Raw genomic sequence first — 13,248 nt, 5'->3', positions numbered from 1 at the left:
TCTCAGTGCATTGCTAACTGAAGCCCGTCTAGTGTCGGTCTCGGTGCGGTGCTTTCTGAAGCTGCGTCTAGCATCTCTCAGTGCATTGCTAACTGAAGCTCGTCTAGCATCTCTCAGTGCATTGCTATCTGAAGCTCGCCTAGCATCTCTCAGTGCATTGCTAACTGAAGCTCGTCTAGCATCTCTCAGTGCATTGCTAACTGAAGCTCGTCTAGCATCTCTCAGTGCATTCTAACTGAAGCTCGTCTAGCATCTCTCAGTGCATTGCTAACTGAAGCTCGTCTAGCATCTCTCAGTGCATTGCTAACTGAAGCTCGTCTAGCATCTCTCAGTGCATTGCTAACTGAAGCTCGTCTAGCATCTCTCAGTGCATTGCTAACTGAAGCCCGTGTGTGTGTGTCGGTCTCGGCTCGGTGTTTCTGCGTTGCGTTATCTATATGTCTAGACCGCAGTTTCAGGTAGGCGGAAGCCAGTCGCTCAATTGTTCACTCAGATCACAGTGAAGGAATTTCCCGATCAAGGTAACCCTGCTTAACGTGTTAGTTTCTTAATTCCGTTACTTGATTGATCGCAGTTGAAATCTTTCAGCAGCAATGCCGCTACTTTTACGCCGGTACTTCTGATTTGGTGCTGACGCTTGGTGTGGTTTTGTTGGGGTGTTTTATAAAGTATAATATCCGGTAGATATTAGACACATTTCTTTCTCTACAAACTGGTTTTACTACCCTGTGTGTGCAGGTAACAAGCTCAGGTGTGTCTTATTTAAACTCCATGTATTATAGTAAAACCAGTATTTAATGCACTATTTCATGTATTTATGCCTTTCCACTGTATTTAATGCACTATTTCATGTATTATGCTGCTATCCTGTATTCTGCTCTTTCCACTGTATTTAATGCACTATTTCATGTATTCTGCTCTTTCCACTGTATTTAATGCACTATTTCATGTATTCTGCTGCTATCCTGTATTCTGCTCTTTCCACTGTATTTAATGCACTATTTCATGTATTCTGCTCTTTCCACTGTATTTAATGCACTATTTCATGTATTCTGCTCTTTCCACTATCCTGTATTCTGCTCTTTCCACTGTATTTAATGCACTATTTTTCCACTGTATTAATGCACTATTTCATGTATTATGCTTTCCACTGTATTTAATGCACTCCTGTATTCTGCTCTTTCCACTGTATTTAATGCACTATTTCATGTATTATGCTGCTATCCTGTATTCTGCTCTTTCCACTGTATTTAATGCACTATTTCATGTATTATGCTGCTATCCTGTATTCTGCTCTTTCCACTGTATTTAATGCACTATTTCATGTATTCTGCTCTTTCCACTGTATTTAATGCACTATTTCATGTATTATGCTGTATTTATGCACTATTTCATGTATTCTGCTATTTCCACTGTATTTAATGCACTATTTCATGTATTCTGCTCTTTCCACTGTACTGTATTTAATGCACTATTTCATGTATTAATGCTGCTTTCATGTATTCTGCTCTTTCCACTGTATTTAATGCACTTTAATGCACTTTCATGTATTCTTGTATTTAATGCTGCTATTTCATGTATTCTGCTCTTTCCACTGTTAAAGGTGACTTTAATTCGTGACAAAGTAATAAGACGAGAATCCTGACATAAAATTACGTGATAAAGTACATAGCACTAATTGCATGAAAGGTGCACATACTTACATAATACGTAGTCCACACACAAAAATGACATTTACATATAGTACATGTATGTACAGAGAGATAAACATATAGTATACAGGAGCGAAAAGAACTAAAACAAGGACGTAGACACTTCGCGAAACACTACCACGAATTGTATGAAAGGCGCTATATAAAATACAGAATGATTGATTGATTGATTGAATGTTACTAATGGCGTTCACAGGGACAGCGCGTGGATGAACCCGTTCTGTCGGGAATCTAACCCTGGTGCATTCCCTGGGAAACCCCGAGCCGGGACTTCTCCAGCCCGAGTGACTGTCACTCCAGCCCAGCCTGTCACACACGCCTGCCCTTTAGGAAGGAATCATAGAGAGGCTCGGTGTGTCCCGTGTCCCACCCCCACCCCCCCCCCGGGTCTGGGGACTGTCCGCTGCAACGTGAGGGTTTGGTTTTGCGGTGACAAAGCATATTGCGGCCAGTGGGTTTTTTTTTAATTTGATTTATTTGTTCCTGGTTCCCAGGTAAACAGCGCTGGTATTTTCCTTGCGGATAAGTGAAGAAACCGCAGCCAGTCAGGGGGGCCGGCCGGCTCAGTGATAGCGAGGAAGACGCAGAGTGGCTCAGCGAGGAATGATTCCCGTGTTTACCACGCCAGTGCAAACAGAGCGCTTGTGCTGTAAATACGAGGAGGGAGGCAGGCAGGCTGGGGTCCAGCTAATGCAATTGAATACACACACACACACACACACACACACACACACACACACACACACATTTCAATCGAATACATGTATTTCAAAAGCAATGCAATGACTCGTGCGTGTAATTCCGTACAGCATGGTTAGTTTTACTGTAACCCCTCGCTGTTATTAGTGCCCGCACGCACCAGTTTTAGTTTGTCAGTTTGATATGACACAAATCAGTACCGGTTTACGCAAAACAGCCTTAGAAAAGTTTCCCCGCAGTAAAAGCACAGTCAAAAACATAGAATAAAACATACAGAACAGTGACAGCATGGGGAAGCACAGAGAGGTCTGGCAAAGCATAGGGAAGCATTGTAAAGCACAGAGAGGTCTGGTAAAGCATAGGGAAGCATTGTAAAGCACAGAGAGGTCTGGTAAAGCATAGGGAAGCATTGTAAAGCACAGAGAGGTCTGGTAAAGCATAAAGCATAGGGAAGCATTGTAAAGCACAGAGAGGTCTGGTAAAGCATAGGGAAGCATTGTAAAGCACAGAGAGGTCTGGTAAAACACAGGGAAGCATTGTAAAGCACAGAGAGGTCTGGTAAAGCATAGGGAAGCATTGTAAAGCACAGAGAGGTCTGGTAAAAGAGGGAAGCATTGTCTGGTAAAGCAGAGAGGTCTGGTAAAGCATAGGGAAGCATTGTAAAGCACAGAGAGGTCTGGTAAAGCATAGGGAAGCATTGTAAAGCACAGAGAGGTCTGGTAAAGCATAGGGAAGCATTGTAAAGCACAGAGAGCTCTCTGTAACCGGGCTGAACTTTTCAAAAGCTATTGTTACCCGTCCATTCCAAAACACAACACTGTCAGTGCACACTCTTATTTATTATAGTGTGACACACTGTGAAATCAGGAGACATAAATAACTACAAATAAAGCATCTTCTAAAACATGCACACAAGCCAACAAACAGCAGCTTAAAAGTCTCTCCTCCATCGCTCCCTCCATCTCTGCTCACAGTGGCACACAGGGGGCGCTGTCTATCCCACGTCGTCGACGATGGGCAAGCTGTCGTAGGGTTGGACCTCGGGGCGCGGTGGGGCGGGTGCCGGGGGGCCGGGACACTGCTCCGCGGTGCAGCCCTGGCAGTCGACCCGGTCGCACGGCTTCTCCTGCCAGAACTCCCTGGTGCTGAGGCTGATCTCACCGGGGCGTTGCTGCACTGTGAAGTAGCGAATCCGAGCCTGCTTGTGCAAATCACACACACACACCCAGGACTGCCAGCCACCCCACTGCAGAGAGGAGTATGAGAGGAGAGAGAGGAGAGGAGGGGAGTCACACACACACACACACCCAGGACTGCCAGCCACCCCACTGCAGAGAGGAGTCTGAGAGGAGAGAGAGGAGAGGAGGGGAGTCACACACACACACCCAGGACTGCCAGCCACCCCACTGCAGAGAGGAGTCTGAGAGGAGAGAGAGGAGAGGAGGGGAGTCACACACACACACCCAGGACTGCCAGCCACCCCACTGCAGAGAGGAGTCTGAGAGGAGAGAGAGGAGAGAGGTCACACACACACACACACACACACACACACACACACACACACACACACACACACCCAGGACTGCCAGCCACCCCACTGCAGAGAGGAGTCTGAGAGGAGAGAGAGGAGAGGAGGGGAGTCACACACACACACCCAGGACTGCCAGCCACCCCACTGCAGAGAGGAGTCTGAGAGGAGAGAGAGGAGAGGAGGGGAGTCACACACACACACACACACACCCAGGACTGCCAGCCACCCCACTGCAGAGAGGAGTCTGAGAGGAGAGAGAGGAGAGGAGGGGAGTCACACACACACACCCAGGACTGCCAGCCACCCCACTGCAGAGAGGAGTCTGAGAGGAGAGCCACCCCACTGCAGAGAGGAGTCTGAGAGGAGAGAGAGGACACACACACACACACCCAGGACTGCCAGCCACCCCACTGCAGAGAGGAGTCTGAGAGGAGAGAGAGGAGAGGAGGGGGAGTCACACACACACACACACACACAGCTGGTGTTTTATGATGAAGTATCTATGGGAGGAAGGAATGAAGGAACACTTCACACTGCCTTCACTCTGCTGTCTTACCGTAAGCAGCCAGCAGGGAGAATTCCAGCAGCACCACAGCGACTCCCAGTAAAACCAGCATGTTCACACACACTCCCAGCTGACCCCACTTTGAACCAAACTGAAGCAGACTTGTCTGCATTTGAACCGGAGGAGAACCCGGCTGCCGTGGGGAGTCACACACACACACACACACAGCTGGTGTTTTATGATGAAGTATCTATGGGAGGAAGGAATGAAGGAACACTTCACACTGCCTTCACTCTGCTTTCTTACCAAGAGGGACCCTCCCAACATGGATCAGTCACTGCCCTCAACACAGCAGCAGCGAAGCCCTGACAGTGCCTGCGTTTCAACACGAGCTGCTGGGTCCTACCTCCACTGAGCCTGCAGGGCGGCGCTGCCAGGGAACCAGCAGAGCATCTAACTGTGCGCTCTGAGGCAGGCTTGCTAAACCAGCAGAGCCTCTAACTGTGCGCTCTGAGCCAGGCTTGCTAAACCAGCAGAGCCTCTAACTGTGCGCTCTGAGCCAGGCTTGCTAAACCAGCAGAGCCTCTAACTGTGCGCTCTGAGCCAGGCTTGCTAAACCAGCAGAGCCTCTAACTGTGCGCTCTGAGGCAGGCTTGCTAAACCGGCAGAGCCTCTAACTGTGCGCTCTGAGGCAGGCTTGCTAAACCGGCAGAGCCTCTAACTGTGCGCTCTGAGCCAGGCTTGCTAAACCAGCAGAGCCTCTAACTGTGCGCTCTGAGGCAGGCTTGCTAAACCGGCAGAGCCTCTAACTGTGCGCTCTGAGGCAGGCTTGCTAAACCGGCAGAGCCTCTAACTGTGCGCTCTGAGCCAGGCTTGCTAAACCAGCAGAGCCTCTAACTGTGCGCTCTGAGGCAGGCTTGCTAAACCGGCAGAGCCTCTAACTGTGCGCTCTGAGGCAGGCTTGCTAAACCGGCAGAGCCTCTAACTGTGCGCTCTGAGGCAGGCTTGCTAAACCGGCAGAGCCTCTAACTGTGCGCTCTGAGGCAGGCTTGCTAAACCGGCAGAGCCTCTAACTGTGCGCTCTGAGGCAGGCTTGCTAAACCGGCAGAGCCTCTAACTGTGCGCTCTGAGCCAGGCTTGCTAAACCAGCAGAGCCTCTAACTGTGCGCTCTGAGCCAGGCTTGCTAAACCAGCAGAGCCTCTAACTGTGCGCTCTGAGGCAGGCTTGCTAAACCAGTAACTGTCCACTCTCAGAGCCGGGTTGCTCATAGTGAAACAGCACAAGACAGTCATCCCGAGAGAGCAGATCAAAAGATTGGCTTCGTCTGCAGAGAACAGCAAGAGACATGAGCCAGGGTGCAGCGAGGCTGTCTCTCTCTCTGCAGCCAGTCTGTCTCTCTCTCCCTCTCTCTCTCTCTGCAGCCAGTCTGTCTCTCTCTCTCTCTCTCTCTCTCTCTCTCTATCTGCAGCCTCTCTCTCTCTCTCTCTCTCTCTCTCTCTCTCTCTCTCTCTCTCTCTCTCTCTCTGTCTCTCTCTCTCTCTCTCTCTCTCTCTCTCTCTCTCTCTCTCTCTCTCTCTCTCTCTGCAGCCTGCCTGTCTCTCTCTGCTTGCTGGTTTAGTTCACTCTCCTGGTCGTGTTGTCTCTGCACTGCCTCTTACTGGAACACACATAAATCCAGTTGTCTCTGAAACGCTGATCTGCTCCTGATTTCAAGAAGACACTGAGAAAGATTTCCAGTCAAAACGATATCATTGAATTCACAGCAGAAAGACTGGAAATGTTAGTCACTCGATTTACAGCGGAGACGTCGAGAACGAGTCCCAGTGGAAACGCTCGTCTCTGAATTCACACTGAAGACACGGACACCCCAAAACTTAATTGGCCAGAAATATTATTTTATTGTAAAATAAAAATGTTTTTCACAAGAGTTTATAAAAAAAAAAATAATTTGTGTTGAATTTAGAATAAACTTCAAAGACACAAACACACACACTTACACACACACACACACACCTGGTTCAGTACACAGGGTATGCTGTGCTGTGCTGTGCTGTTCTGTGTTTGGGTCTCTCTCTGGTTCAGTACACAGGGTACGCTGTGCTGTGCTGTGCTGTGCTGTGCTGTGCTGTTCTGTGTTTGGGTCTCTCTCTGGTTCAGTACACAGGGTACGCTGTGCTGTGCTGTGCTGTGCTGTGTTTGGGTCTCTCTCTGGTTCAGTACACAGGGTACGCTGTGCTGTGCTGTGCTGTTCTGAGTCTTGTTGGGTCTCTCTCTGGTTCAGTACACAGGGTACGCTGTGCTGTGCTGTGCTGTGCTGTGCTGTGCTGTTCTGTGTTTGGGTCTCTCTCTGGTTCAGTACACAGGGTACGCTGTGCTGTGCTGTGCTGTGCTGTGTTTGGGTCTCTCTCTGGTTCAGTACACAGGGTACGCTGTGCTGTGCTGTGCTGTGTTTGGGTCTCTCTCTGGTTCAGTACACAGGGTACGCTGTGCTGTGCTGTGCTGTGCTGTGTTTGGGTCTCTCTCTGGTTCAGTACACTGGGTGTGCTGTGCTGTGTTTGGGTCTCTCTCTGGTTCAGTACACTGGGTACGCTGTGCTGTGTGGTTTGCTGCACCTCAGCTCTTGGTTCTGGTCCTGGTCCAGTCTCTGGAAGTGGTACCGGGCCGAGCGAGACAGGTCCAGCATCTGGTCAGTATGGGCCCCCCCCATCACTCTGGACACGGAGCAGTCCTGGGAACGAGGAGAGCAGAGGTAGAGCACACTGCAGGGCAGGCTGAGGAGGGGTAGAGCACACTGCAGGGCAGGCTGAGGAGGGGAGCTCTTACCAGCTGTGACAGGTAGAGGGCGCTGGTAGAGAGGACACTGCCAGCTGTCTCTGGCTTCACTGAGGCTTTCAGATCCAGGCTGTTCATTGAAGGGGCAGCAGGGGGCGCTGTGCAGGACCAGCCTGACAGACAGTGCTGCAGACACACACAGACAGAGAGAGAGAGAGATCAATCACACCATCAACATCATCCACCTGAGAGAGAGTCTCTCCTGGACTCACACAGAGACAGAGAGAGATACTCACCGAGGGCAGGGCCAGGCTGTCGGATGGGTCAAAGCTCTTGCGTCGGTGTGCTTTGTACCTGTAGGCCGGCAGCAGTGTGGAGCGAGGGATACTCACCCTGAGAGAGAGAGAGAGAGTCACCCTACAGAACAAGACAATACAATATAATACACGCACACACACACTGCACAGGGAGGCGAGAGAGCGGGGAGAGTCAAATCAGACCAGGAATACAGCTGGGGCGGGTCCGGGATCGCTCCGGGGTTACTCTGATACTCACCGGATGAAGGCGGGCTCCTGGGCGGGTCCGGGATCGCTCCGGGGTTACTCTGATACTCACCGGATGAAGGCGGGCTCCTGGGCGGGTCCGGGATCGCTCCGGGGTTACTCTGATACTCACCGGATGAAGGCGGGCTCCTGGGCGGGTCCGGGATCGCTCCGGGGTTACTCTGATACTCACCGGATGAAGGCGGGCTCCTGGGCGGGTCCGGGATCGCTCCGGGGTTACTCTGATACTCACCGGATGAAGGCGGGCTCCTGGGCGGGTCCGGGATCGCTCCGGGGTTACTCTGATACTCACCGGATGAAGGCGGGCTCCTGGGCGGGTCCGGGATCGCTCCGGGGTTACTCTGATACTCACCGGATGAAGGCGGGCTCCTGGGCGGGTCCGGGATCGCTCCGGGGTTACTCTGATACTCACCGGATGAAGGCGGGCTCCTGGGCGGGTCCGGGATCGCTCCGGGGTTACTCTGATACTCACCGGATGAAGGCGGGCTCCTGGGCGGGTCCGGGATCGCTCCGGGGTTACTCTGATACTCACCGGATGAAGGCGGGCTCCTGGGCGGGTCCGGGATCGCTCCGGGGTTACTCTGATACTCACCGGATGAAGGCGGGCTCCTGGGCGGGTCCGGGATCGCTCCGGGGTTACTCTGATACTCACCGGATGAAGGCGGGCTCCTGGGCTGTGGGGAGGGGGCGCTGTGATCTGGGGGTCTTGCAGACGGGACAGGCAGCCTGGGGGTCCAGAGGCACAGCAAACAGCCTGCTGTTCACACGATAACAGTGCGTGCCTGAGAGAGAGGGAGAGCGAGAGAGGGGCAGAGTGAGAACAGAGAGGAGAGTGACAGAGGGGGAGATGGGGGTGAGTGACAGATGGGGGTGGGGGGTGACTTACACTGGTGGGTGTCTCGAGAGTAATCCAATTCCTGGGGGTCCTTCACTGAGGTCAGGGGTAAGAGGTCAAGCCGCTCCGCTCTGTAAAACAAAGTGAACCGAGAGAGAGAGTGTGAGTGACAGTGCGAGTGTGAGTGCGAGTGTGAGTGACAGTGAGTGACAGTGCGAGTGTGAGTGTGCACTCACTCCATGTACTCCTTGTGGATGCACTCTTCTCTGTTGACCTGTCGGAAGTCTCTCAGCTCTGTGAAGAATGGCTCGGATTTCTCAGAGAGGGAGGAGTCTGCGTCCAGCACACCTGAACGGGGGCGGGGTCAGTGTTAAAAGTGCTCCGCCCTCCGGAATCAAGAAACAGTGATGCATGTGAATGACAACAGCTAGTTTCAATGTGTTCACAAGTGTGAGCTTACCTGCTATCCAATCAGGATGAGACGTGCTTACCTGCTAGTGTGAATCAGTGCGAGTGTGTCAGTGTGAGTGACAGTGCGAGTGTGAGTGTGCACTCACTCCATGTACTCCTTGTGGACGCACTCTTCTCTGTTGACCTGTCGGAAGTCTCTCAGCTCTGTGAAGAATGGCTCGGATTTCTCAGAGAGGGAGGAGTCTGCGTCCAGCACACCTGAACGGGGGCGGGGTCAGTGTTAAAGGAAGCTCCGCCCTCCAGAATCAAGAAACCTGATGCATTTAATGGCAACAGCTATTTCAATGTGTTCACAAACCCCTGCTTACCTGCTATCCAATCAGGATGAGACCCGCTTACCTGCTATCCAATCAGGATGAGACCCGCTTACCTGCTATCCAATCATAGCCCAGGAAGGGCCTCACAGACCAGCCCTCCCCCTCACTTGCCTCTTCAGGTGACTGGAAGGTCACGTGACTCACCCCCTTTTGTAACACAGAGAGAGAGAGAGATTGGGAGAGAGAGAGAGATTGGGAGAGAGAGAGAGAGATTGGGAGAAAGGCAGAGAGAGATCTAATTGTATTACTGATTAGGACCAGCGCTGCTCTGCAATGGGAGTCTTATTTTGCTCCGCGCAGCACACTGATATTTGCATTGGCACGACAGATTTATTTTACTAGCAAAACAGCGCCATCTAGGACATTGCTGCTGGTATTGCAGCTTGAAAAGGATGCTTAAGACTAACAGCTGTGCTTCTGAACATAAAATAAAAGCACTAATAAAATCAGACTCTCGCCAACCCTCCTCCCCTCTCACCCTCTCTCTGCTGTGAGGGGGAAGCAGGATGGGTTTGGGTCTCCTGGTCTCTCTGATGAAGGTGCCTCTCTGCCGGTCGTTTCCGAGGTGCAGCAGCTGGTCAATGTAGAGTGTTATCTCACTGTCCCGCCCCAGAGTCTCGCTGCCCCGCCCCGGCGTCTCGCTGCCCCGCCCCGGGGTCTCGCTGCCCCGCCCTGGGATCTTTCTGCCCCACCCCAGGGTCTCGCTGCACCTCTGTTTCCACCCCTCGGCTCCCTGGAGTTGCGTAGCTGTAGCCCGGAAAGGCGTTGAGCTTTTGTTACCTCCCTCTCCCTCTCCCCCAGCCCTGCGCCTCAGCGATGCAGTCAGAGCTGCCCGGGCTGCCCAGGGCTGGCCCCCCTCTCCTGGGATGGTGATCAGAGCCCCTTCCCCTCTCTCCCTCCCCTGTGCCAACTCCCCTCTCTCCCCTGCCTGCTCCCCCTCTCTGCCTGCTCCCCTTCCCCCCTACCTGCTCCCCTCTCTCCCCTGCCTGCTCCCCTTTCCCCCCTGCCTGCTCCCCTCTCTCCCCTGCCTGCTTCCCTTTCTCCCCTGCCTGCTCCCCTCTCTCCCCTGCCTGCTCCCCTTTCTCCCCTGCCTGCTCCCCTCTCTCCCTGCCCCTCCTCAGCTGTCGGTAGCTCTCCTGTTTCACTCTCAGTCTCTCCAGCAGCTCCTTGTTCTGGTGCCGCAGCGCCACCGCCTGGTCAAAGGCAGACATCGCCCCCACTCCCCTCAGAAACAAGGAGGCTTCAAAACTACAGCCAGAGAGAGAGAGAGAGAGAGAGAGAGAGAGAGGCGACTGGAAATCAGACTTGCTAACTTCAAATGTATTTGTTAATAATAACAATAACAACAACAACAACATTAGTGCTACCAAATCGTTATAGTACAATTATGACTACTAATTATTACTATGCGAGTTATGTCAGCTGTGATACTCTGGTCTGGTGATTTCTGTATTCTTATTCTTATTATTATTATTATTAATAAACTCGTTCACGACCTCCATTCTACCCGTTTGAGTTATATGGTTTCCATAGAAACCCCTACTCCTGGCCAGCATTCCCAGCACAGGAACTCTCTCGAGCCGCGACCGCTTCTTACCTGCTCAGGTAACTCGGGGTGACGCGAGGCTTCGCTTCCCTCAGCTTGCTATAGAAAGCCTGGATTGAAAGCAGGTCGATGCCTCTCTCTCTCTCTGCTTCCTCTCTGCGAGGCTTCTCTTCTATAGAAAGCCTGGATTGAAAGCAGGTCGATGCCTCTCTCTCTCTCTGCGAGGCTTCTCTTCTATAGAAAGCCTGGATTGAAAGCAGGTCGATGCCTCTCTCTCTCTGCGAGGCTTCTCTTCTATAGAAAGCCTGGATTGAAAGCAGGTCGATGCCTCTCTCTCTCTGCGAGGCTTCTCTTCTATAGAAAGCCTGGATTGAAAGCAGGTCGATGCCTCTCTCTCTCTGCGAGGCTTCTCTTCTATAGAAAGCCTGGATTGAAAGCAGGTCGATGCCTCTCTCTCTCTGCGAGGCTTCTCTTCTATAGAAAGCCTGGATTGAAAGCAGGTCGATGCCTCTCTCTCTCTGCGAGGCTTCTCTTCTATAGAAAGCCTGGATTGAAAGCAGGTCGATGCCTCTCTCTCTCTGCGAGGCTTCTCTTCTATAGAAAGCCTGGATTGAAAGCAGGTCGATGCCTCTCTCTCTCTCTGCGAGGCTTCTCTTCTATAGAAAGCCTGGATTGAAAGCAGGTCGATGCCTCTCTCTCTCTCTGCGAGGCTTCTCTTCTATAGAAAGCCTGGATTGAAAGCAGGTCGATGCCTCTCTCTCTCTGCGAGGCTTCTCTTCTATAGAAAGCCTGGATTGAAAGCAGGTCGATGCCTCTCTCTCTCTGCGAGGCTTCTCTTCTATAGAAAGCCTGGATTGAAAGCAGGTCGATGCCTCTCTCTCTCTGCGAGGCTTCTCTTCTATAGAAAGCCTGGATTGAAAGCAGGTCGATGCCTCTCTCTCTCTGCGAGGCTTCTCTTCTATAGAAAGCCTGGATTGAAAGCAGGTCGATGCCTCTCTCTCTCTGCGAGGCTTCTCTTCTATAGAAAGCCTGGATTGAAAGCAGGTCGATGCCTCTCTCTCTCTGCGAGGCTTCTCTTCTATAGAAAGCCTGGATTGAAAGCAGGTCGATGCTCTCTCTCTCTCTGCGAGGCTTCTCTTCTATAGAAAGCCTGGATTGAAAGCAGGTCGATGCCTCTCTCTCTCTGCGAGGCTTCTCTTCTATAGAAAGCCTGGATTGAAAGCAGGTCGATGCCTCTCTCTCTCTGCGAGGCTTCTCTTCTATAGAAAGCCTGGATTGAAAGCAGGTCGATGCCTCTCTCTCTCTGCGAGGCTTCTCTTCTATAGAAAGCCTGGATTGAAAGCAGGTCGATGCCTCTCTCTCTCTGCGAGGCTTCTCTTCTATAGAAAGCCTGGATTGAAAGCAGGTCGATGCCTCTCTCTCTCTCTGCGAGGCTTCTCTTCTATAGAAAGCCTGGATTGAAAGCAGGTCGATGCCTCTCTCTCTCTGCGAGGCTTCTCTTCTATAGAAAGCCTGGATTGAAAGCAGGTCGATGCCTCTCTCTCTCTGCGAGGCTTCTCTTCTATAGAAAGCCTGGATTGAAAGCAGGTCGATGCCTCTCTCTCTCTGCGAGGCTTCTCTTCTATAGAAAGCCTGGATTGAAAGCAGGTCGATGCCTCTCTCTCTCTGCGAGGCTTCTCTTCTATAGAAAGCCTGGATTGAAAGCAGGTCGATGCCTCTCTCTCTCTGCGAGGCTTCTCTTCTATAGAAAGCCTGGATTGAAAGCAGGTCGATGCCTCTCTCTCTCTGCGAGGCTTCTCTTCTATAGAAAGCCTGGATTGAAAGCAGGTCGATGCCTCTCTCTCTCTCTGCGAGGCTTCTCTTCTATAGAAAGCCTGGATTGAAAGCAGGTCGATGCCTCTCTCTCTCTGCGAGGCTTCTCTTCTATAGAAAGCCTGGATTGAAAGCAGGTCGATGCCTCTCTCTCTCTCTGCGAGGCTTCTCTTCTATAGAAAGCCTGGATTGAAAGCAGGTCGATGCCTCTCTCTCTCTGCGAGGCTTCTCTTCTATAGAAAGCCTGGATTGAAAGCAGGTCGATGCCTCTCTCTCTCTGCGAGGCTTCTCTTCTATAGAAAGCCTGGATTGAAAGCAGGTCGATGCCTCTCTCTCTCTGCGAGGCTTCTCTTCTATAGAAAGCCTGGATTGAAAGCAGGTCGATGCCTCTCTCTCTCTGCGAGGCTTCTCTTCTATAGAAAGCCTGGATTGAAAGCAGGTCGATGCCTCTCTCTCTCTGCGAGGCTTCTCTTCTATAGAAAGC

At 51.7% G+C, this 13,248-nt stretch overlaps 1 protein-coding gene across 1 annotated transcript; it reads right to left on the bottom strand.

Annotated features, from left to right (window-relative positions):
• Nucleotides 1–6,708: 6,708 nt before the first annotated feature.
• On the bottom strand, nucleotides 6,709–10,617 carry LOC121328929 (migration and invasion inhibitory protein). Its single transcript, XM_041274074.1, has 9 exons — nucleotides 10,372–10,617; nucleotides 9,885–10,334; nucleotides 9,460–9,556; nucleotides 9,176–9,287; nucleotides 8,670–8,749; nucleotides 8,436–8,565; nucleotides 7,517–7,613; nucleotides 7,272–7,406; nucleotides 6,709–7,176 (listed from the first exon to the last, which is right to left on the bottom strand). The coding sequence occupies exons 1-9, from the start codon at nucleotides 10,615–10,617 to the stop codon at nucleotides 7,021–7,023; spliced, it is 1,503 nt and encodes a 500-aa protein (XP_041130008.1). The 3' UTR covers nucleotides 6,709–7,020.
• Nucleotides 10,618–13,248: the final 2,631 nt, after the last annotated feature.

The sequence above is a fragment of the Polyodon spathula genome, chromosome 16 (assembly GCF_017654505.1).
Source record: "Polyodon spathula isolate WHYD16114869_AA chromosome 16, ASM1765450v1, whole genome shotgun sequence".
Lineage (NCBI taxonomy): Eukaryota > Metazoa > Chordata > Actinopteri > Acipenseriformes > Polyodontidae > Polyodon > Polyodon spathula.
Note: the sequence above shows the minus strand (reverse complement) of the source record. Positions and strands in the feature narration are given on the sequence as shown.

Bases quoted from the DNA above. Each gene is read 5' to 3' on its own strand.
- LOC121328929 (XM_041274074.1), bottom strand. From the start codon at position 10,617: ATGTCTGCCTTTGACCAGGCGGTGGCGCTGCGGCACCAGAACAAGGAG. The intron at 10,335-10,371 runs GTAGGGGGGAAG...GAGGGGGAGCAG, and splicing joins CAGGGGAGAGAGGGGAGCAG to GCAGGGGAGAGAGGGGAGTT. The intron at 9,557-9,884 runs GTGAGAGGGGAG...TCTGTGTTACAA, and splicing joins CCCCTCACAGCAGAGAGAGG to AAGGGGGTGAGTCACGTGAC.